We start from the raw sequence: 22,859 nt of genomic DNA, 5'->3' as shown, positions 1-22,859 counted from the left end.
TTCTAAGTTTTCGTTTGGGGGATTTTTGCTTTGTTTGGGTGCAGTTTGCAGTACTCTCTACCTCCTCGCCTCCTTTTTTTCCTTCTGGCGTATTATCCATGGGGCGTACCTGGGATGAGCGTTTCCTCGTTTCCAGAAGAACTGTGAGAAGCCACGTCGGAATAGTGCTCAAGATGGACAAAAAGTCCTTTGAGACGGTGCTGGATGAGATTCGGAAGGTAATTGACCTTGGTCCCTAAAAATCTTCTGAGATAATTACCGAGGGTTACTTTCTTTGAGGTATTGTGTGTAGATGATGCAAAAAGTAAGAGTCCTCGAATGGTCAAAGGTACTTGAACTTTCATGTGTAATGTAAGAGCTTGCATCTCGGTAGGTTGCACGGCTCAAATGAAGATAATCCACCTGATTGCTAAACTTGAGAAATCATTCTGGTACGGGAATTACGTTTGGACTACCACTGTTCCGGAGCCAACTGTAAATCCCTCATAACTCAGGCCTTCTGGTTGAGTGACATTTGATTCAGGGTTTCCATGTTTCAGTTAACAGGAATGACTCAACATTGGAAGTAATAAGTACTACCCAGAAAGTTTCTTTTCAAATCTCAAGCTAGGCAGAATATATTCCCTGCCTTGCTTTTCCTTTTCCTTCTGCTTTTTGAGATTGTTTTGGTATTTACTATTAACTGGGTTGAACCAGACAGTAAATTTTTTGGAATGTAGTGTTGAGTCTAAAAGTATCTGTTGTGCAAAAATACCTATTAGATGTGAGCCACCATCCCAGCGCTTGGTCTGGGCTGTCCTGCATCGAGTTGGCGTCTCAAACTGGTGCTCCTGACTGACACCAGAAGAGTTGTTTCCATACACTGCTGTCCTTATTTACTTCAGCTTGTAAGACTCACTGCAAACGTTGCCGCTAGATCTATAGTTCTTCCTTTGCTCTTTGTAAGACCCCCCCCCCTTTTAAATTAACGGAATTAATCTTTCATATTTGATGGTGCTGACTTCTTTCTTTTCAAATAGACTTCTGCTCTTGCAGATTCTCTTTATCTAATTAAAATTTGAAACAAAATGTCATTTTACCATCTACTTACAATTTGCCACACTTAGTTCCTCAGCTGATTTTTAACCACTCTTGTGAGAAAATAAATTTAAAGTTAAAGTAGACCTGAATACAGGCTTTGGAGCAATACAGATATCAGTGTGTGTGTGTATGTCCTCTCCCTTCTCAGTCTTGTGAAAATGACTGGTAATAAGTATTAACGAGGGAATTGGAAAGGTTCTGGAGATGAAAGTCTGTTCATCTGAGACAGCCTGTAAGTCCATATTTCTGGTCTTAGTTGGCTTGCCAGCTGGAGAAGCCCATCGGCACTCTTAGTCCACTAAAGTGGAATTAAACAGGCATTTCTAAATAGGGGTGGGGTTATAATTGTTAGGAATTGTGCTTAGGCTTTATGTCACTTTAAATCAGGATGCCTCTTCTGTACATCCAAGATAATTCTGGCTGACACTCCTGTCATTTAAGTAGACACTTCTGAGAAGTCACCTGGGACAGAAATAGGAGAGGTATTTTTTTTTTCAAAATGATGATAATGAGAGCTATTAATAAGTATGAACTTCCTGTTTGACTTCAGCTTCCTAATCTGTGGAGTTAGATGGTGTACTCCTGAGTCTACAGCTGGCAAGCCAAGCCTTCTTAGGTAGCTGATGTTCGCCCAGGAGTCTGATATTAAGACCATGTAACCCTGAGCTCCACGCCCGGGGGGGTGGGGGTGGGGGTGGGGGACACAGCTGAACATCTCCAGCATTGAGGGAAGATTTGAAACATGATTGGTGTCATCAGCTCAAGCCAGGATTTGGTCCTGAACCTTGCTTTTTTGACTGTCTCTGTAACGATGATGATCACATGCCTCAGTACATTACCCAGAGTGCATTGTAAAAGGTAAACTATTGAGCACCTTGAATGTTTTGACTGGTCATTGCATTTGCTCCTAGTAGAATGGTATGTATGAGAAATGCCAGTATTACATCTGTTTTGTAGTGAGGAGAAAACGGCTAGTTGGTATTTTACAATGAGTGGCTTGCAAGTTAGGATTGTTTGCCTGATCTTTCCGTCTTTGGAGGAGAGCTATGTGACTTCCCTTAGCCTTGAATAGTTTGCTGAGACAGAGAGGAGGGCTGTCATTTGTCAAGCACCTGCTGTGTGTCAGCTCTCTGGTTATCAGGGCCTCACTGCAGCTGGTTGAGGATTATGATTGGGATCCGCCTTTATGAATGAGGAAGCAAGCTCTAGGATGGCTGCTGAGGGCTACATTGCTAGCTAGTTCCAGGCAGCCTGGACTACATAGTAAGATTACTCTAGGAAGAAATAACAAAAAGGAAAAGGCCTGGCAAGTTGTATCAGCTAGATATATTTTGAAACTAAGTAGATATTCAGAAATTTGATACATAATTTCTACTAGTTTGGGCTCTGTTACAATGTTACTCCTTTTGTGTAAGTGCTCATGGAGCCCTAGCAGGGCTAAAAGGTCGGGTTTCTTGTTGCCCCCTTTGCTGCTGCTCCCAGCCAGACAGCCAGAGCTGAATGAGACCAGTCCCTATCAGGTTGGGGGTGGGGTGGGGGGGGGTTGGTAATGTAGTGTGGGTAGCTGAATATTAACATGCTGCTGATACATTACTTCTTTTTTACCCCCCTTTTCTAGGCTGTTTTGACAGAATATAAATTAAAAGCAATTGAATATGTTCATGGGTACTTCTCCAGTGAACAGGTATTTGTCATTCTTCAAAGCCGTTTGTACTAGTGTTTGGGTGGGTCTGTTTACTCATTGGATACATTTAGAATTGCTTTGACTTGGTTTCCCTCTTTGTGCCAGAGCTACAGAAGCTCCTAAATCTGTCCAGAGACTTTACAGAATATATGCATGGGACACATGCATTGCTGTGTACTTACTCCACAATTCCTACTCTAAGGCCATTTAAAAACACAGTATCTTTTTTTTTTTTTTTTTTTTTTTTTTTTTTTAAGCTACTTAAACTGTCAGTTATTCTTGGGGGAAAAATACAAAGGCTCAAGAGATGGCTGGGTGGTTAAGAGCACTTCCTGCTCTTGCAGAGGACCCAGGTTTGTCTCAACACCCACATAGTGACTCACAACCATCCCAAACTCTACTTCCAAAGCATTTGATACCTTCCTGGAGCACCAGGCTCACTTGTGGTGCACATATGTAGGCATATGCAAAACACTCATGAGCAGAAATCATAACTTTCGGGTTTATTAATTTATAAATTTTACTAAATTTGTCTAGTATCTAGAACAGTTTTGAAATTCACTCTGACTAAAGAAGACCGTGTCTAAATGCTGGACTGTGCTCCACAGCCAATAGGCTGACTCCCCCCTCCCCCCCCCGCGCGCTCTGAGGTTCCCAGGGTGAGGGAACCCCAGTGCTCTGCTTACCCCTGACTGGCGCATACAGGGTTCACCCTTGCATTAAGGCCTCTGTTTGTGGGTGGTGGTGGGGGCCCCTGAGATCCTGTTTCTCTGACTCATGGTGCAGTGCTGAGGCAGATCTGTGACTGACTGCTGTAGTGAGCTCCAAGGATTAGTAGAGATCCAAGGGCGGAAGTGGAGCTGCAGGCCATCCCTCACCCCAGTGAATGACGGAGCTGCCCCCGCCCCGCATGCGCTTTGTCGGTTCCGTTTGTAGTGTTCACCAAGCCAATGTTCCCTCTCCACCTAACTTTTCAACATCCTGTTCTTCAATATATGCCATTTCCTGCATATCCTTATTACTTTCTTTTAATAGTTAATTTCTTTTGTGATACTAAAGATTAAACCCCCCAGCCTTGCCCATGCTGGGCAAGTGCCCCTCCACTGAACTGCATTGCATCCCAGACCCCCTCTTTTTTTTTTAATTTTTATTTTAAGATGGAGACTTGTTTAGGTGCTGAGACTCATCCTGCACTTAAGATTCTCTTGCCTCAGCCTCCTGCCTTGCTGGTGTTCACAGTCATGGCACTGCCAGGCCAACTCTAGATTGTATGTCTCCTTTATTTAAAAAAAAAAAAAAAAAAAAAGGAAGATAGAAAGAAGAGAAAAACATGTATTGTGGTATTGTGGGGAGTGAACAGGGAATGCCACTACACTCATGTAGTGATGTGAGAACAGCTTGTAAATTTGAACACTTGATATGAGGCCTGTCCTGCAATGAGTTTAAGTCTTCCTGAAGTGCTTTGTCACACTGTTATACTCTGGTGCCATGCTCATCTTCCACACACGGTGACAGGAATCCCAAGTGTGAGAATCTGTTTTAAAGGAATGTGTGCAGACACTGTCATGAGAACTGAAGAGTCTCTTTGCTTGCAGGTGGTGGACCTCCTAAGGTACTTCTCCTGGGCAGAACCACAGCTGAAGGCCATGAAAGCCCCTACAGCATGTGAGTGACCCTCCCTTCTTGCCCATGTGTGAAGTGCCAATGTTTCATTCCCCCTACCTTTGCATAACCCAGATCAAGTTGTGGTATGTGTTAGAAAGCTAACCTTAAATCCCATTATACTGTGAAACTCCAAATGACTGTGTTAAAAAGTGTGAAATTGCATTGTGCTACTATTAAATTCTGTGCCAGTCCTAACTGGCAAATTGGGGGAATATGCTTATTGCAAAGCAGAGTTCTCGGATTTAGACCCTTAGGATGCAGACTCTGCAGCATCTCCCACCATGCATTACTATAGACTCGAGAGAGCCCTGATGTGGGGAGAGAAGCTCAGTCCTTTCCCCAACTGTGACTCCTGTGCCTTGCACTATGAGTTGAGTCACCTGTGTACATGCCAGCTCTGTCCATGGCCTTTCAGATGGCCATTCAGAGGAGCTTACACTTGGTGCAGGCAAGCACATTGGAAAACAGATCTAAAACACACATGCAGAACTTAGACCTGCTTCTGAAATGATTGTACTCAAAAGAGTCCAAGCGTGCCTCAGTATTTCTAGGATTCCCTCGAGTTGCTGAGGCTAACCTGCTTTTGTTCTTCCTGGCTAAGTTTAGGCTGTGTCCTGAAATGTTTATACTAACAATTATACTTCCCCGAAGCAGGTAAGGTCTGGCATAGAGTCTCACACTGAAACACGTTATGTTTTATAATAGAAAATGGTGGCCGTCCACCCAGCAGAAGTGGTCAGCATCCTCAGCTGTTTTACCTTCAGTAAAGACAAGCTGGCTGCTCTGGAGCTCTTGGCCTCGTGAGTACTCACTCCCTTTACTGCCTGTTCAAATCTGGAACCTCACTGGCCTTTTAAAGTCACTGATATGTGTTAGTGTGACAGCTACGTGAGGCAACAGAATGATAATGAAATAGTCTATGGAAAGTGATCTGTGCTAATATGTCAATCATGTAAGGAAGCAGAACTCTAATGGAATCTGTGATAGCACACATCTGTCATCTCAGAACTTAGGAGGCTGAGGCAGAAGACCCTGAGTAAGACAGTAAGAACCCATTTCCAAACAAAACAAACAAAGATGCCCACATTCTGTGAAAGCATGGTACTGGATTCTAGTGTCTTTTACATAGTCAACACCCCTGTGTTTCCTACATATGTAGACATGGCTCTCAGTCTAAAGGCTGTTTCACACCCCTACATTTCAGTATTTGCTTTGCCTCCTTCCCATCTTGAGTAATTCAAAAAGCAAACTGGTAAAAACCTAGGATGTTTATTGAGGAGGGTGCATGTAGCCTCAGAGCCTGCAATTACAAGAGTGATAGAATGGTGTCAGGCTGTGCAGTGCTCCACACTTGACATTTGAGAACATAGGTAAGCATGAGATGAAGAGAAGGAAAGGGACTCTTAGGCAAAGTTTAAGGATGGGCAAGTTGCTTATTCATAGGCAGTATATTCTACAGTCCAGTATGTGCTGATAAATCATAAACACAAAGCGTGTCTGACCTTTGGTGTGTCTGCCCGGATCCTCACACAGAAGCTAAGTCATGTTTCCTTGACAGAAACATTGTGGATGCACAGAATTCTCGTCCCATTGAAGATTTATTCAGGATCAACATGTCAGAGAAGAAACGGTGTAAAAGAGTCCTGGAGCAGGTAATCCTCACAGTTGCTGTGCAGATGTCATGCTGGATTCGGGTACTGGTGAACAGTGACGCACCTGCCTCACTGTGGCAGTGTTGGGGACAAACTTAGACGTAGTTATTCTTGTCCAAGAGGGAGCACCAGTAGGGTCTTGTAGAAAAAGCTGTGAGGGCAGAAGTCACACAGGAATGAAAATCCATTGGTGGTCACCCTGTGGGGCACTGCAGCTCTGCCACAGGGCCAAGCACTCTGTCTTCATATGCTTGGGAACAATGACTTCACACTTGTTCTGTCAGCAGACTTACAGTAGTCAAATTCATAGGAGACGAGTACTGAAACAAAACTCCACCTCATTAAGAAAAATGTGTAAAAGGTGCAGGGTATCTACCCAAGCTTCGGAACCTCCACTTGCCATTTACACTTGCAAATTCCTAGGGTCATGTTGCCTCTCCACTAAAGTAGAAGCCTGCTTGAAGGAGCTCATGCTCTCTGAGGGCCGCTGTTCACCTGTGTGATCTTTAAAGCCTCCTGAGTTCAGGAAGGGCAGTGTTGCCTCTCTCCTTGTTTCATCACCAAGATGAACCTCACCTCACATCACTTTTTTTTTGGTGTGTATGTGGAGGGGTGGATTTTCAAGACATGGTTTCTCTGAATTGCTTTGGAGCCTGTCCTGGAACTCACTCTGTAGACCAGGCTGGCTTTGAACTCACAGAGATCTACCTGCCTTTGCCTCTCTAGTGCTGGGATTAAAGGCACACACCACCAATGTCCAGCCTTCATCTAGCCTTCATCTCTCATCTCTTTAACAGCATTCTCACTGGTTTTCTTGACAATATCTTATATATAAGACAATATGCAATGTGTGTGTGGGGGGGGGGGTTTCCCCCCTCTAATGTATTCTGTGCATAACTCTTTTGGTTCAGCACTGTTCTGGGACCATAGAACTGCTCTATAGAACTGTTAATGTAAATGAATTAGTCCAAAAGTTCTACTGTTAAGTTTGTCCTAAGGAAGAAATATACAAATTTATATGTAAGGACATTTGACCAGTGTAGTTTATTATGACCAAATTGATGTACTCTGTGTGTGTGTGTACACACACACACATACACACACACACACACACACACACACACACACACACTAAAGTTGAAGTGGTTGGAGATGTTTTAAAGTTGGAGGCTGGATTATACAGTTAATGTCATTGTGTGTATTGGGGATTTATAAAAGTAATTATAAATGCAAACAGCATCCCTGTAAGTACTTTGATATGAATATGACTTGTGTGTGTGCTGCACATAATACCTTTTATTCCTACTACAGTATACATCCACTGGAGTATATTTGCCTTTCAAAGCACTGAGCACTAGCTCAGCGTGTCTAAGGTGCCATCTTAGAAGTTTAGGGTGCAATGTAAACACCATAGACCTAAATCCATTTCCTGTGTCTCACAACTGAATACTGCAATAAGTCATTCTTGCTTTTTCAGTAGTCTAGCTTTTTGGGGTTGCTTTTTAAGCTTTCAAAAATGATTTGTTGACTCCCCAAGGAAGACCTTACTCCCTCTGAGGAATGAATGGGTTGTGGGAAGGGGGGGAGAGCCAGAGAAGGTGGGGGGGAGGGGGAAACTGGGGTTGGTATAGAAAATGAAAAAACTTTTCTTAAATAAAAAAAATTTGGTTTGTTTTTACTTTTGTGTGTGAGTATGTGCACATGCATGTAAATGCCTGTGAAAGAACCAGAAGGTGCTTTTTGCTGAACCACCCCCATTATTTGTGTGTGTGAGAGAGAGCTATAAACATTTTCAGAGTAAATGCATTCACATGAGCCAGGCTTGTGTCATTTTAGACATTTTTTTCTCGATAATTAACTGAAGAAATGGAACAGGAACTCACTATATAGACCAGGCTAGCCTCAAACTCTCAGATCCACCTGCCTCTGTGTCCTGGGCACTGGCATTAAAGGTGTGTGCACCACACCCTGCTGCTAGATAGTGGACTTCTCTTGAGCCTGTTGCTTGTAGTACTAGTGATGGTGGCTTGGTAATGAAACCATGGTTCCATGTAATAACTCACTTCTTTGGACTCACCATTTGTTTAGATCAGTGGTGATTGATGGGTGGGTATGTGAATGCCGTTCCCTCATACTCTTCCTTAGTTCGTGGCTTTACCTGGACTTCCTGTTATCTGGAATACATGATATGATAAGTCTGATTTTTGTTAATCACTGTCTTTTTGATTTGTTTTTCTTTTTGCATTACAGGCTTTCAAAGCAGGTTGCAAAGCCCCTCATGCCATGATATCTTCATGTGGAACCATCCCAGGAAACCCCTATCCCAAAGGAAAACCCAGCCGCATCAATGGGATTTTCCCCTGTAAGCATGCTTTTGCATACACAAAATTTCCCATGACTAAGTGTGACTGTAGCACAGATCTGTGCACATATGTGCTACATATAAGAATATGCCATCTTATAATGCTTCTACAAAGGGAAGGACTCTCATGTCTTCAACTTAATTAGTAGACAGTTGAAAGTTCATGTATAAATGCCATTAACTGACTGTTACCTTCAGAACATGCCAGACAAATGGGGATTTTGCTTTTCTTTTTCCAAGTAGACTCAGCATTTTTGACAGTTGTGTATTTGAGAACCCATTTCGGAAACTGCATGATGAAGCCTATAAGAATCTTGTTTGGATACCAGTGGGTGGTCCTCAAAGCCCTTGAAAAGAACCTTTTCAAAAGTTGTTACATTTCTATTAACTGTGTCACAACCCCAGAGCTTCATGGATTAAATAGCAAACATTTATTATTCCCAATAGCTTTTTATTTGTTTGTTGGGTTTGGTTTTTGAGGCCGGGTCTCACTCCGTGCCCTTGAGTGACCTGGAACTCACTGTGTAGACCAGACTGGCCTAGGACTCATAGAGATCCCATCCACCACTGCCTCTTAATCATTAGGATTGAAAGAGTGTACACCACATCATACTCCTGTAGCTTTTGTGATTCAGGAAGCTGTGGCTTAGCTCTAGTTCTGGCCTGAGTTTCATCTGAATGCTTGACTGGCATACGTGAATATTCTTTCCAGGCTCACTTAAATGCCTGGCAAGTTAATGTTACTTGTTGTCAGGAGTCTATCCAAGGAGAGGCAGGGGGAACTTCAGCAAGGCCTCTTTAGGGCTTGACTTTGGAAATCGGTGGCATTCTTTAATGTCATGTTAGTGACACAAGTCAGCCCTGGTTTTTCTGAGATAGATGGTGGGAAGCAAGGACCAGAGGGGCCATCTTAGAAGCCATGCTCCATCACAGTGTGTCCTATCTTCTAAGGACACAGCCTGCAGAGACAGGCTTATTCCGATCTGTTCCTATAGAGCAGTCTCTAATGGGTTTTCAGTTGCCAGGTTTCTTTTTCAGCTTCTGGGTGTGTGTGTGTGTGTGTGTGTGTGTGTGTGTGTGTGGTATTAAAGTACATGCCATCCTTCCCTCTATCATCCCCTCTGCTTCCATGGCACAGTAGGGTAAAGAGGTCAGGCAACTAGCTAGGGTAATATTGATCTAGAATGCATGTCTCATTCCTGGCAAATTGAGTCCCTTTCTTCAGAATAGAACAGTGTAGTTGTTTGTTGTTGTCTAAAGTCTCAACTATCTTTATTTTATTTTTTTTTAAAGGGCACACCTCTGAAAAGGATGGTGAAGAAAATACCAATGAAGGCAAAGGAATAGCAGCACGAATTCTTGGACCATCCAAGCCGGTATGTGTTGAAATAAAAGAGAAAACAAGTGTTAATTTCTATATGTGTAGCTTTCTGTATAAAGTGAGAGGTGTGTGTGTGTGTGTTGCAAAGTTTAAATGTAGTAGAAATTCCAGATCAGAGAGAATGGCCTAGGGTAGGTAGTATAAGTACTTAGTAGTGTTCACGTATCTTTGGAGGGTAAGTGTTTTAATCCAACCACATTTATCTATTTAGATGAAGGTTGGACTGTGCTGTGTATTTTAGCCAGAGTTCTGTCAGTTAACTAGTGTCAATATCAGTGATGCAGCTGGGCTTGTCCTTTCAAGAGAATGATGCCAATGACTGGGAATGTAAATTGAGCAGGAGAATGGGACCTCCAGAGTGGAGGGAGTGCAGAAGTCCTAGTGGCCCACACGCAGACCTTGCATTCTCTGCCCATTCATGATAGGAGGATCAGCGATGGCTGTTTCTGAGGCCAGGAGCAAATGGTGCCTTCCTGTAGGTGGGGTTTTCCTTCCTGCCTTCCAGTTCCCAGATAACCAACATGGAGACTTAATATTAGTTATAAATGCTTGTCTGATAGCTTAGACTTGTTACAAACTAACTCTTAGAACTTACATTAACCCATATTGCTTATCTAGCCAGTTGCCATGTGGTGGTACTTTCTTTCAACACTGGACATTCATCTTGCTTCTTTCTGTGTCTTTCATGACTCCTCTGACTCTGCCTTTCTTCCCCTTCATTCTCTCTGCCACAAAAATCCTGCCTAGCTATTGGCCAATCAGCTCTTTTATTAACAATAACAATACATATTTATAGTGTACAAAGATTGTTCCATAGCATTCCCCTATTCTGTCTAATTAAAAAAGGAAGATTTGTACTTAAACATAGCAAAATACAACAAGAAATTATATACAAAAGAAATTCTTACCAAGTAAGAAGTACAGTTACAATATCCAGTCCATTTGTGTTTAGCAAAATTAAAGAAAATAATCTATTATCTATCTTTGTGAACCTAAGGCTTTATACCTAATTTACCTTTTTCATAACTAAGAAAAGCTTTAAGCCTGACTATTTAGTCTTTAACTCCTATTGAGGGTTCAGGCAGGGGGCTTACAGTAGGTGGGTGGGCTGACTAATAAGATCTAAAGGCCAATGAATCAAATCATTCACGAATCATTTTTCTCATGGCTCTTTATTCTTTAAAAAAAGTTCTGCCCCTTAAGTTCTCTCTCAAAAATCTCTAAGATTTCTCCTCAAAAGTTCTTTCTCTAAAAGCTCTCTTAAAAAAAAATTCTCTTTAGAAGTCCTCCCTTCTCTAAAAGAGCCCAGTGTTCCTGGCACATGCCTTTAATCCCAGCACTCAGGAGGCAGAGGCAGGTGGATCTCTATGAGTTCGAGGCCAGCCTGGTCTACAGAGCAAGTTCCAGGACAGGCTCCAAAATAATACAGAGAAACCCTGTCTTAAAAGCCCCACCGCCCCCCAAAATAAAATTCTATAAAAGTTCTTTTTTTTCCCACAAGGCTCACTCTCTGATAATAGGACATGCATGTCTCTCAGAATCAGGAAGGCAGATAAGGTCTTGACAAAAGCAGGGTGCCTCATGTCTTAGGGGGGAGACATGACTTGTAAAACATTCTTTTAATTGATTAAAGGAGACTTCTCAGCAATATATCAAAGAAAAACACTAAGGCTATGTAGCGTGAGATCCAGAGGCTGCAGCTCTTACGGCTGATGCCCCGATGAGAAGGAATTCCTTTCTCTGGGGCTTTTTTGAGAATATAAAGCACCTAGTATATATTCTGTATCAGAAGGTAATTCTGGTGGATTGATACCTAGACTATTAATTGGTACTTAATGTAATAAATGAGAAAGGCTTTCAGGAGACGTCATCAAAGACCCCAGAAGGGTGAAATGTTGTGTAACAATAAAAGTTCTTTTGTAATATTGGAGCATCCAACTTTGACCTACATACAGGCCTAGTATATCTGACAGGCATTTTTGAGAAGCAGGGAATTTTAAAGGACTATTCTACCTTGTCGTCTTGGCAGTTAGTTTAGCTTAGCAGTTGCCTGTCAGCAATTGAGGCAAGGGCAGTTCCTTTGCCCAAATGGCTAGCTAAAAACAAAAAAAAAAAAAAAAAAAAAAAAAACTGCATATGGAGTTTCTTCAATGCCCATCATCTCTGAATTAGATTGGTACTGCCAGGAGCAGACATGTCTCACTGTCATGAAGTCTTGGATTATTAAACATATTAAATGCTATATTCTCTAGGTCTTTGAAGTGTCTGAAGACCGTCTATCTAAATATATCTGTGTTTGAACTTGATAGAATATCTAATGTGACTATTAGATTTGATTATTATCTACATTTCTTAATTATATATTGCATTTTTTTTATATTTATTTGTTATATACACAGTATTCTGCTTGAATGTATGCCTATAGGCCAACAGGGGGCACCAGATTCATTATAGATAGTTGTGAGCCATCTTGTGGTTGCTGGGAATTGAACTCATGATTTCTGGAAGAACAGCCAGTGCTCTTAACCTCTGAGCCATCTCTTCAGCCTCTATGTATACATTTTTAAATAAACTGCATAAACATAATATCCTAAACAAGAGTAGAAACATACATACAGAGAACAAAATTAACTTTAAATTGGTATCAGTAAACTAAAATCCATACCAACAGAAAATATTTTGAGATTAATAGTTGCTTTTTGGATTAAAGTAGATTCGATAATCTATCTTTTTTTCCTGTCATTCCTATATCATATCCCCCCTTTTTTTCTTTAGAAAAGAATCTTTGAATTTGACTCTTTTGTTTAGCTATTTTTTGACTATGTCCAAAAACAACTTACAACCAATCTCCCTAAATAATGACAAACATCATAATACATCAAATAACCAAAACTTTTCCCCATACCCCCATCTCTTGGGAATGTGGGCATCATTTTCTAGACAACTTCCTGTTGTCCATGGGTGCTGCTATCTTTGGGAGAACCTTGAGAGAATCGGGATGATTGTTAGGTTTTGATTGGAATAGTGTGTGAGGTTAAACCATCTTAGCCAGTAGCCTTGAAGCTGTTCTGGATGCAGAACTCTGAGGAAGCTGCAACAGAGATACTTTGAGATGCTGGACACTCCAATCACCTGGGCCTTTTCATTGGCGTCTGGTCCCTTTGCTCTGAAAATACAAAAACTTTTTAAAGGTAACATGTATCTGTATTGTACAAGTATAGACTTGTGTTGTACACACGTTAGCCAATATGATTATTTGTTTTACGTTTGAACAGGTAAAATATATGTCACATGTTTTGTAGTGTTTTAGGTTTGTGTCAGGTCTGTAGTCTGGGTTTTCAAGGGGTCTTCTTCCATCAACGTGATCATCTTTAACCTGGACTGAATCCACAATCTCTCATCTCCTGTAGAAATAAAAACATAACCTCTCCCCCAAAGTAACATACCCTTTGAAATCAAATTAAATTGGTTTAATCTAGCAGTTTCCGTAATCCAATATTTCTTAGCAGTTAGCACTCAGAAAATTTAACGACAACACAATAACACACAGGATCTAGACTCTGTGTATTTCCTATCTTGGTGTGGTTTATTACTTTGCTGCCTTATTAAGGACTATACTATTTTAAATCTATATATTTTTTATGAGTGTCTATACCCATTTTCTTTTCTCTCCCAAGCCCAAACACACTGTAACCCATTTTGAGGTGTTTTTTTTTTTTTTTTTTTTTTTTTTTCCTTTCTTTTTTAACACCTGGATCTGTCTTTATTGAGTATCAGTAACTCTTTGTCTACATGAACAAACTCCAAACTCTCTATGCAGTGTACTGGTGGAGCTTGAGGTCAAGCTGGCAGCCCCAGCTCCCAGGCAGTGGCTGTGAGACGCCTCTCTGTACTGCAGCCTGTGTGAAGATGGTGGGAATCCACCATGTGACTTAGCACATGGCATGCTGACAGCCACCAGGAGACAAGTGTCTGTACTGCAGCTGGCATGGGAGACTAGGACTCTGCATTTGGCTCCATTTTTGTGTGTTGAGAACCCTTTTAACTCTTTTTTGGCTTTTATGTAGATGTAGGTATCCCAGATTGGGTGCCATTTGTAGATGGACATTCCCGCCTACCAGTTCCCAAATAACAAACATGGAGATGTAATATTAATTATAAATGCTAACTCTTACAACTTGAATTACCCCATATTTGTTATCTACCCTGTGACATGTGATGCTACCTTCTTTCAACACAACACATTCATCTTGCTTCTTCCTGTGTCTCTTATGACTCCTCTGACTGCTCCCTTCTTCCCTGCATTCTTGTGCCTCAAAAATCCTGCTTTGCTCTCTGCCAATCAGCTTCCATTGGCAATGACAGCAATATATATTTACAGTGTACAAGGATTGTTCCACAGCACTTTCCTACCAGTTTATCCCTTTGGGTAAAGTACAGCTTTTAGTGTAGCTTTGGATATCTGAGATTCTGTAAGTGCCATCAACTGTAAAATAAAGTGCTTGTGAGTCTATAGATTTCAAAAGAACAAAACACCAAATTCCTACTTCATTGTGTAGTGATTGCCAGGTTGCCTGGTGCTAAGATTCTAATGAAGTGAAGAGGACATTGCCCTTGAGGTCATTATGTGTCGGAGAGACCAACCCTGAAGATTCGGACGTTTTCCTCATGAAGATAGGAATTTCTGGGATTGGCCTAGGCTGGACTAGAAAGGTGCCTGCTGTTCAGGGACAGGTCTGATCTTTATTGGAGATGATTGAGGATGATTGATTGCTAAAAAGAAAAACGCCATGTTTGGCAAGCTGTACCTTTGGAATTAAGTAAGAACCACCTTTATTAAAGCAAGGACTTTACTTAGTTGGAGGCTTTAATGACTGGGGCATCTTCAGCCTCTTAGGACCAGGTGCTTAGAAAATCAACTTGTATTTTTTTTTTTTTTTTAGGAGATGCTTTCTTGATGATGTCTAACCACTGTGCTTCCCCTTTCCAGCCTCCCTCAACATACAATCCACACAAACCTGTCCCCTACCCAATACCTCCATGCCGGCCACATGCAACTATTGCACCAAGTAAGCGTTTTCTGGGTTTTGCTTCTTTCTGCTGTTCATTAAATTGAAGGAATGGGCTGGTTTATATGCTTAGGAAATCTACATCAGTTCAGTTCTGAGAGTTTATTTTGCTGATGGCCAGCTGCTGTAGCCTAGTCTGCCATGCTACTGGAGGTATAGTTTAGTTTTAGAGTGTTTTCCTGATTGTTTAAGTTAATTGCAGATTGTTTAATCGCTTTATTATTAGAGGTTTTCACTTTGGTAAATTGCCCTAAATACCTTTTCTTGGGTAGCTGGTATCTCTGCATTTAGAAAAGGTCAAGTGTGTGTACTTGGACTTAAGTGGGGCAGGTTCAGCCCACCTCATCTTTCAGAATCTGTCTGGGATGGGCTTGCAGTGGGGTTTGTCTTCCCCTGCTTAGTCTTCACTTAAACTCTCCTTGTGAGATGCATCTCTATGAAATGGCAGTTTAAAATAAGCCACGTAACTGCATTCACACAGATTTGAACCCTAAAGTTTTCTCTCTTTCTGTTGTGTTTTTATTTTAGGTGCTTATAACAATGCGGGTCTGGTACCTTTAGCCAGTGTGATAGCTCCAGGCGTCCCTCCTCCACCTCCATACACTCCGAACCCAGTAGGAACAGGTAAAGACCTGCTGTTGTGGGCTGCTTAAAAAGTCACTAGGTGCTTGTATATTCATATAGAAATGTGTCTGTATCATAACAACCTGTTTTATTCATGCAGTTATGATTCTTTTGTGAGTGTCCTCTGTTTTTCCTTCAGTGCTTTCAATGATGTCTATTTATTTATGTCTTGATTTTTCTTTTTTTGATATCTGTCTGTGATTATGATGGGGAATAGCCTGACTAAAGCTTGAAATCATTTATTTTTACATAGACAATGAAGACCTCTCCAGTCAGTCAAAACCTACACAGAGTCAAAGTAAGTACCTAAGGGACCCAAAGGTAACTGCCACCTGTCATGATTGTCATTATTGGCCTTTTCTCACGGGGAACTTGAGTTTAGCATCTGTGGAGTAGCTCTGGAGAGAGCGGCTCCTAGGTGTACAGTAACACATACCTGCTAAGAGTGCCTTGATATGATAGATTTTATGTTCAGGAAATCTACATATCTGGATTCAAATTAATTTTATAACTTTGTGTCCTGTTTGGCATGCACATCTGTCTTCACTTAGCGTTCTGATATGGGAAAGGTGATTTTCATATACACATGAAGATAACGCTTTCTGACAGACAGTAAGTCTAGTAAATCCTAATGTAGAAAGTGGTAAGGAGCAAAGGGCCCTGAGCACAGATGGCCTTGGTGGCGCCACCTGGTGGCAACCCCTAACTTCATTCTCCAGTCATGGATGGGCAACAGAAGGGAGGGAGAAAAGCAGCTCTTAACCCTGATGACTGTGCCAAGATAGGGAGTCTTGGTGGGAAGGTGCCCCTCCCTGTGAAGGCGCCCAGAAGATGTGGCAGTTCCTATGTAAAGGAGGGAGTGCAGAGTGAACAGGACAGACATCAGTGTTTCCTACTGTCACTGCGGAGCCACCTGCCTTTATAAATAAGTCATTTGACTTTATGGAAATAACTTTAAAGCCTTTACATTTAGTTTTATAATTTTAAAAAATCTCCCCTTTTTAAAAAAAAAAACTACTAAACAGTAATGAAGACTACCTCTGTGGTGGTTAGCCATGGTCCCCATCACATGATATTATTTGTTGTGGGGTTTTTTGTTTTTGTTTGTTTGCTGTGCTGGAGGACCTTATGTATGCTCTCTATAATCAAGCCGCTTAATTGTATGATCTTTAAACATCTGGCTTTGCTACACCAAGCCTCAGCTTACCTATGTATAAAATGGGAGTGTTGGTGTCAGGATTAATGTGAGGACAGATGGAGTGGTGGACATAAGTGACCCATGGGGTGTGGCGGATAGTGTGTGATGTTGAGTAGTACATTAGGTGACAGGAATGTATGATGTGTTATGTGATTGGGGATGCTTTTGTTTGCTTCATAGCTTATTGCAGAGACTGCTAGTGGCAGGGAGCCTTTGCTTTGTAGTTGAAGAAATTCCCAGTGGGAATGGCTCTGAGAACCCTAGGGAGGACCTTCTTGCCTTGTCTTTGAGCTTTGTTATAAGTTCATGGTCCTCAGCATATTCATGAGTCAGACTGAATTGTCATGTGCTTCCCGGCCACTGGAGCAATGTATCTGTGGTACGTTATTTATAAACTCAGGCTCGTGTTTCATTCCTGATGATCCTGGTTCTTGCAGAATACATGCACAAGTACAGTACAGACCTGTTTTCGTGGTGACTCTGAATGAGTCTATTTTCATGAAATTATGTCACTGCTTACAATGTGGATCCGATAGTGTGTATACTTAGCGTGTGCAAGGATTTAAGTGTAATCTCCTAGAGCAGGGGAAAAAATACACCTGAATGAATAATGTGAATATGGAGTAGCTCTGAATTTGCACTTCTTATACTATTGTTTGTTAATTTTCTTATCACATTTCTTTTCTGAAAAAAATGCCAAGGGTTGAGAAGCCCAATTACTCCTTAAGTGTCTGTCTTACTCCCTGAAAACGCCTTTCAGTAGTTATGGATGCAGAGGGAGGGAGCAGTCTATGCTGCCTCGGACACAGCATTGAACTCATCCTGGGAGGAGGAACCCAAATCCTTTTAATAATTATCCATAGGGTTGGTCAGAATAAAGATGGCGTAACAAACGCAAAATAATATTGAGAACAAGTTCTTGGGTGGTTTGGGAGCTGTCCTGTAAGGATCACTGATACAAACTTACTAAAACACTGAGCCCTGAAGTAGAGGGGGAATTAAACATAGTGTTACACTTAAATGAATCCCCAGGACAGGGTAAGTGAGGTTTAGGGGCTGGAGTAGACTGGTCAGTGTGTGTAAATGCAGGATGTGGGCCCCGCAGGTCCTGAGGTGGAGGCCATGCATGTGTTCAGATCTCTAAGGAAGGGGGTGTCTGCAAGTGAGGAGCCCAGGGTGAAGCCAACGCCTCAGCACTACCTACTCACAAGAGCTCCCAACTTTTATAAAGCAGAAAAGTAGCAAAAGAATGGTTTCCTCAATGATGGGCAGGCACAAGCAGCGCATAGCTATCATCCTGCGCACAGATGCTCCAAAATGAAGATAGGATAATGACACCCAGCAGCCCAGACATGTAAAGAGCCGCTTAATACCTGCCATTGGTTTTCTTTGGTATTTGTGAACTATGACAACAATAACAAGACATGGTTATGTTTCTTTTTAAGTAGGACATTCCAACATACAGCATAAACCCTGCCTCTTCTCTCCCCAGCGTTTTCCACCCCAGCAGGCCAACTCTTCTCCCCTCATGGTTCTAATCCTTCAACTCCCTGCTGCGACTCCTGTCCCCGCTGTGTCCCCAGTCAAGGCAGCAAACCATCCATCCGCGTCAGCAGCTGCCACTGGGGCGGGAATGAATGCTCCCAACACTGCCCTATCGGTTTTCACAACGCCTCAGCCATCTACAGCGAACCCGACTGTGATCCGGACTCCCTCGGTGCCCGTGACACCTGTTACTTCCGCCCACAGCACCACACCTGCTCCCGTCCCTTCCATTTTTTCTGGCCTAGTGCCACTGCCAGGTCCCTCTGCCACCCCCACCCCATCCCCTCAGGCCAGCTCGACAGCAAGGGCCACGCTGACTTCCAGTGAGACCTTTACTTCCACGTGTGCCCCGTTCACCAGCCACTCCTCAGCCAGCTCCACCACCGGGTCAGCCAGTAACCCAAGCACGGCTTCCCTGTCATCGGTCTTTACTGGCCTGCCTCTGCCCTTCCCACCAGCATCCCACGGCATAGCCACCCCAGCTCCTTCTGTAATCGCTAGTGCCGGGGGTCCTCATGGTGTAAACAGCCCTCTTCTGTCTGCCTTAAAGGGCTTTCTCACGACTAGCGACACACACTTAATCAACTCATCTGCCTTGTCATCTGCGGTCACAACTGGGCTGGCTTCATTATCCTCACTTCCCAATCAAAACTCGGATTCCCCTGCTTCAGCCACTAACAAGTGCTATGCCCCTGCTGCTCTTGCTGCCTCACAGAGGTCTTCTACCCCCAGGGATGGCCATGTTCCCAGGCCTGCAGTCCCCTGTGGCCAGCGCCACCTCCTCAGCCCCAGTGCTGCCTGCGCAGTCTCCGCTGGCTACCCCCTCCTCCACAGCAATGCCAGTCAGCTGTGGCTCCTCAGGTTCGCTTTTGCATGGTACCCATGCAGGTAGCATTTCATCCGCCCCTGCCACAGCAACTGTGCCCGTTATGATCAAAAGTGAGCCCACGAGCCCCCCTCCTTCGGCCTTCAAAGGCCCAGCTCATCCAGGCACTCCTGCTCGCGGTACCTTGGGCCTATCGGGTGCTCTGGGCCGTGGATACCCTACAACCTCAGTGCCCATCAGTGTGTCCACTTGCCTTAACCCTGCACTGTCCGGGCTTTCCAGCCTGAGCAATCCCCTGGCTGGTTCTATGTCCCTCCCACCACATGCGTCCTCCCGCCCATTGCTCCTGTGTTCACAGCCCTTCCTCCTTTCACTTCGTTGACCAACAGTTTCCCTATTCCGGGTAGTCCCTCCCTCAATCCTGCTGTGTCGCTCTCAGGGCCCTCTACCACCACATCTGCAACTGCACACCCCGGCTCCGCGCCGGTGCGCCCAGTGCTGCCCACCTCCAATGCCTCGCCTGCAGCCTTCCCACTCCAACCTGTCCACTGCCGTGCCCTCCTCTTCGCAGTCACCCAGGGCCCTCTGCCCGCCTCTAACCCTTCCTACCCCGGCTTCCCTGTCTCCAGTGCCCCAAGTGGTGCCCCGGCACTGGCCTCATTCCCAGGGCTGCAGGCGCCATCCACAGTAGCAGTCACCCCACTGCCGGTGGCTGCCTCGGCCCCATCACCTGCGCCTGTTCTCCCTGGGTTTGCCTCGGCCTTCAGTTCCAACTTCAACTCCGCCCTGGTGGCACAAGCAGGGTATGTGACTGGGCTGCCAACACACTCAGCAAGTTTCTGTAGCCGTCTTGATTGATATTGACGTTTATATATGTGCTAGGCCAGATGGGTGGGAGGATACAAGTCCAGTGCCCAGAATATTCCTTGACTCCTCCATGTTCTGTGGAGTGATAACTTGGGTTGCTGAAAGTGTTATCCACTCTGAGTAAGTTTTACTACACTGAGTGGCTCACTTCGCAATTCTGTCCCACAGAGGAGGGAGCTGATTTGTTTTTGCCATCTTTAAGCTGCCCTTTACCAAATACGGAAGCAGCTTTTCCCTTTCTGTTCTGCCCTGTCTGCAGCTTGACCTGTTTTTCTGCTGATTATTTTCAGTTTGTCATCTGGACTCCAGGCTGCCGGTAGCTCTGTTTTCCCAGGCCTTCTTTCCCTCCCAGGTATCCCTGGGTTTTCCCAGACTCCTCCCCCAGTCGTCTCTGCAAGAGTTACAGCACAGCGCAGCTGCGCAGTCGGCTTTATTACAGCAGGTATGCAGTGTCTGGAGTAAGATGGTAAGGGGTGAATCGTTTTGACAGCCCAATGTGGACAGGAATGGGACTTACCAGACAGAGTTTGGTTTGATTATCGTTTAGCTTTCCTCAAATTCACAAGTTCTACTTACCTCCTTTCAGAAGTAACAAAGATGCTAGGAGTCAAATGCATGAATTGCTTGTTTTGTTTCTCCTACCCCCCCCCCCCCATTTATAGAATTTTTTTTAAATCTCAGTTTGGAGATTTAAAATGAAAACTAAAGTCAGGACCATTACAATTTAATTTATCTTAAACTATAATAAACAGTAAGGCAATTCATCTCTACAAAACAACAGCATCAAAAACCCACCTCCTGACATATTTTAAAAGTTTGTCTTCCCATGATGTGTTGTCTGGTTGTATGTGGATTGGAGCCCTTGTGCTAACTGTGTGCCTCTTCCTGCAGGTCCATTCGGCATCTGCTTTGGAGAGTTACCCAGCCCAGCCAGATGGCTTCCCTAGCTATCCTTCCACGCCTGGAACACCATTCTCTTTGCAACCAGGTCTATCCCAAGGTGGATGGCAATGAATTTTAAACATGTTTATTCTTCTTGGGAACAACATGACATTTGCCCAAGAACTGTAATGAACAGTCTGACAGATATGAAATTGTTCAGTTGTCTGAAAGCTCGTACTCTTAGGGATGCTGGGACAGAGTTTAGAAGTTCGGGTTGCATTTTTAAAGTGGTTACAAGTATCCGTGCCCCCACTCCTATATATGTCAAAATACTAGCAATGAATTGTATGAAGAGTAGTATTTTAAAGTATGTGGGGACCTTTCACCTCCTACCCTACAGTTTTGAATTATGTGTGTGATCTACATAGACTATGAAAGAGGAGACAGAACTCTTCATAGCCGAATACAGCCTTAAATCTGCTTGTATTGCCTCCATGGACAGAAGTGATAGACTTACGGGTTGCATGTGGCCCTGGGGGAGTTACTATTCTACAGATGCACACGTGGCTCCAGTTAGCATCAGCTGGAATGAAGTACTCTGTGTGTATTCAAAGGGGGACTTGAGACTATTTTTAATTTGTTATTAGTCATACCTACTGCTGAATTTAACTCACTATATTCCACGAAAGTAAAAATGGTGCTGATTGTAGTCTTTAGAATGACATTCAGGTGTTTTCAACCAAAAATGTCTACCCAGAACTACCTTCTTCCAGATGCATAAGTAAGGGAGGCTTAGGATAATTGTGCAAAGCATTCTTCATGATCTCAGCATACGCCCGCAAGTGATTCCCCGGCCACCACTGTTACTCCTTGTATCCTGGAAGCTCTTGGTGAATGTTTACAATCATGGGATGTATTTCTACTCAAACACTCATCTGAAATAAACGTGTGGCAGCAATAGAAAAGACTCACTCTGTCAGTAAGCACAGTGTGCGCCACAGGCCTGAGTCATCCTGAACAGTGTCTGCAACATTAGGTGTAGGGAGCAGGAGTAGGTTAATGCAAACCATAGGCTCTACTGTAGTGCAGCTCAGCATCCACAAGTTCTACTTTTATAAAGATGCAAGATGTTGCAAATGTATTTTCCTTTGACATGGGAAACAAACTTTTTAAGGATATGGAATAACCCTGTATGGTTAGTTTTTAACATTTTTAAAAATAAACTTTGTGGATCTGACAGACATTGTAGAAGTGTCATATTACATGCTAGGTAGATAGGCTGTTTATAGTTTTTCTAATTTTTAGGGCTAATATAGTGAATATTTTTTCTGAATTTTCTTGAAATTCTGTTTAGAGTACTGACTGCCCAGTCCCTTAGTAAACTTATGGAAAAGTCATATGATGACCAACACTTGGAACAGACAAGTCTCTTCAAGCACAGACCAATACTGATTGCTGGAAGTTGACATTGTCTTTTTCAAATCCACATTCAATATTATGTCAGTCTTACATGTGTTGGTCATTCAGAAAATGGTTTCTGATTTAGTAGTCTCTCTATTCAGTGTGGTTCTGCTGTGAGGTATTCATCTATCCCCTGGGCCCCCTGACAGCAAGTGTATCCAGTTTATCATTCTGAGTGCATTGGGCATGCAAAGGTTGACATAAAAGTTTAGATGACGTATTTTGGAATACTTGTAGTAATCACTGGGGGCTGGTTTTATGTTTATGTTTCACAAGCTTCTGAAGTAATAGCTAGTCTGCTCAGCTGCTGGAGAAACCAAGAACGGGTGAGAGAAATCCACTGTTTACTTACCTGCTGCTAACCCTTACTACCTTTGAGGGTCCAGGAAGACAGTTAAAAGTTGCAAAAGTCTTAAAAGATGACTAAGAACATTCTAGAAAAGGCTAAAACCTTGGGGAAATTGCCTACTAATAATATAGTTGAGTATAGTGAGTACTTTGAAGAAAGCTAAGAAGCAAGAGAGATGTGATTAGGAAAGTGAAACTTTTTGTAGTCAATACTT

The 22,859-nt window shown here is 43.0% G+C and overlaps 1 protein-coding gene across 1 annotated transcript; it reads left to right on the top strand.

Moving 5' to 3' along the window:
- Positions 1-107: 107 nt before the first annotated feature.
- LOC127216324 (proline and serine-rich protein 1-like) lies at positions 108-22,074 on the top strand. The gene is given in 17 exon segments (XM_051176931.1): positions 108-218; positions 2,699-2,764; positions 4,360-4,455; positions 5,135-5,229; positions 5,988-6,081; positions 8,332-8,443; positions 9,737-9,819; positions 14,815-14,893; positions 15,422-15,517; positions 15,771-15,815; positions 18,208-18,263; positions 18,265-18,987; positions 18,989-19,418; positions 19,421-19,889; positions 20,244-20,331; positions 20,333-20,395; positions 20,845-22,074. Coding segments are annotated over 17 exon segments (2,763 nt in total). The 5' UTR covers positions 108-173; the 3' UTR covers positions 20,968-22,074.
- Positions 22,075-22,859: the final 785 nt, after the last annotated feature.

Source organism: Phodopus roborovskii, unplaced genomic scaffold, assembly GCF_943737965.1.
Source record: "Phodopus roborovskii unplaced genomic scaffold, PHOROB, whole genome shotgun sequence".
NCBI lineage: Eukaryota > Metazoa > Chordata > Mammalia > Rodentia > Cricetidae > Phodopus > Phodopus roborovskii.
This window is presented reverse-complemented; position numbering and strand designations above follow the sequence as displayed.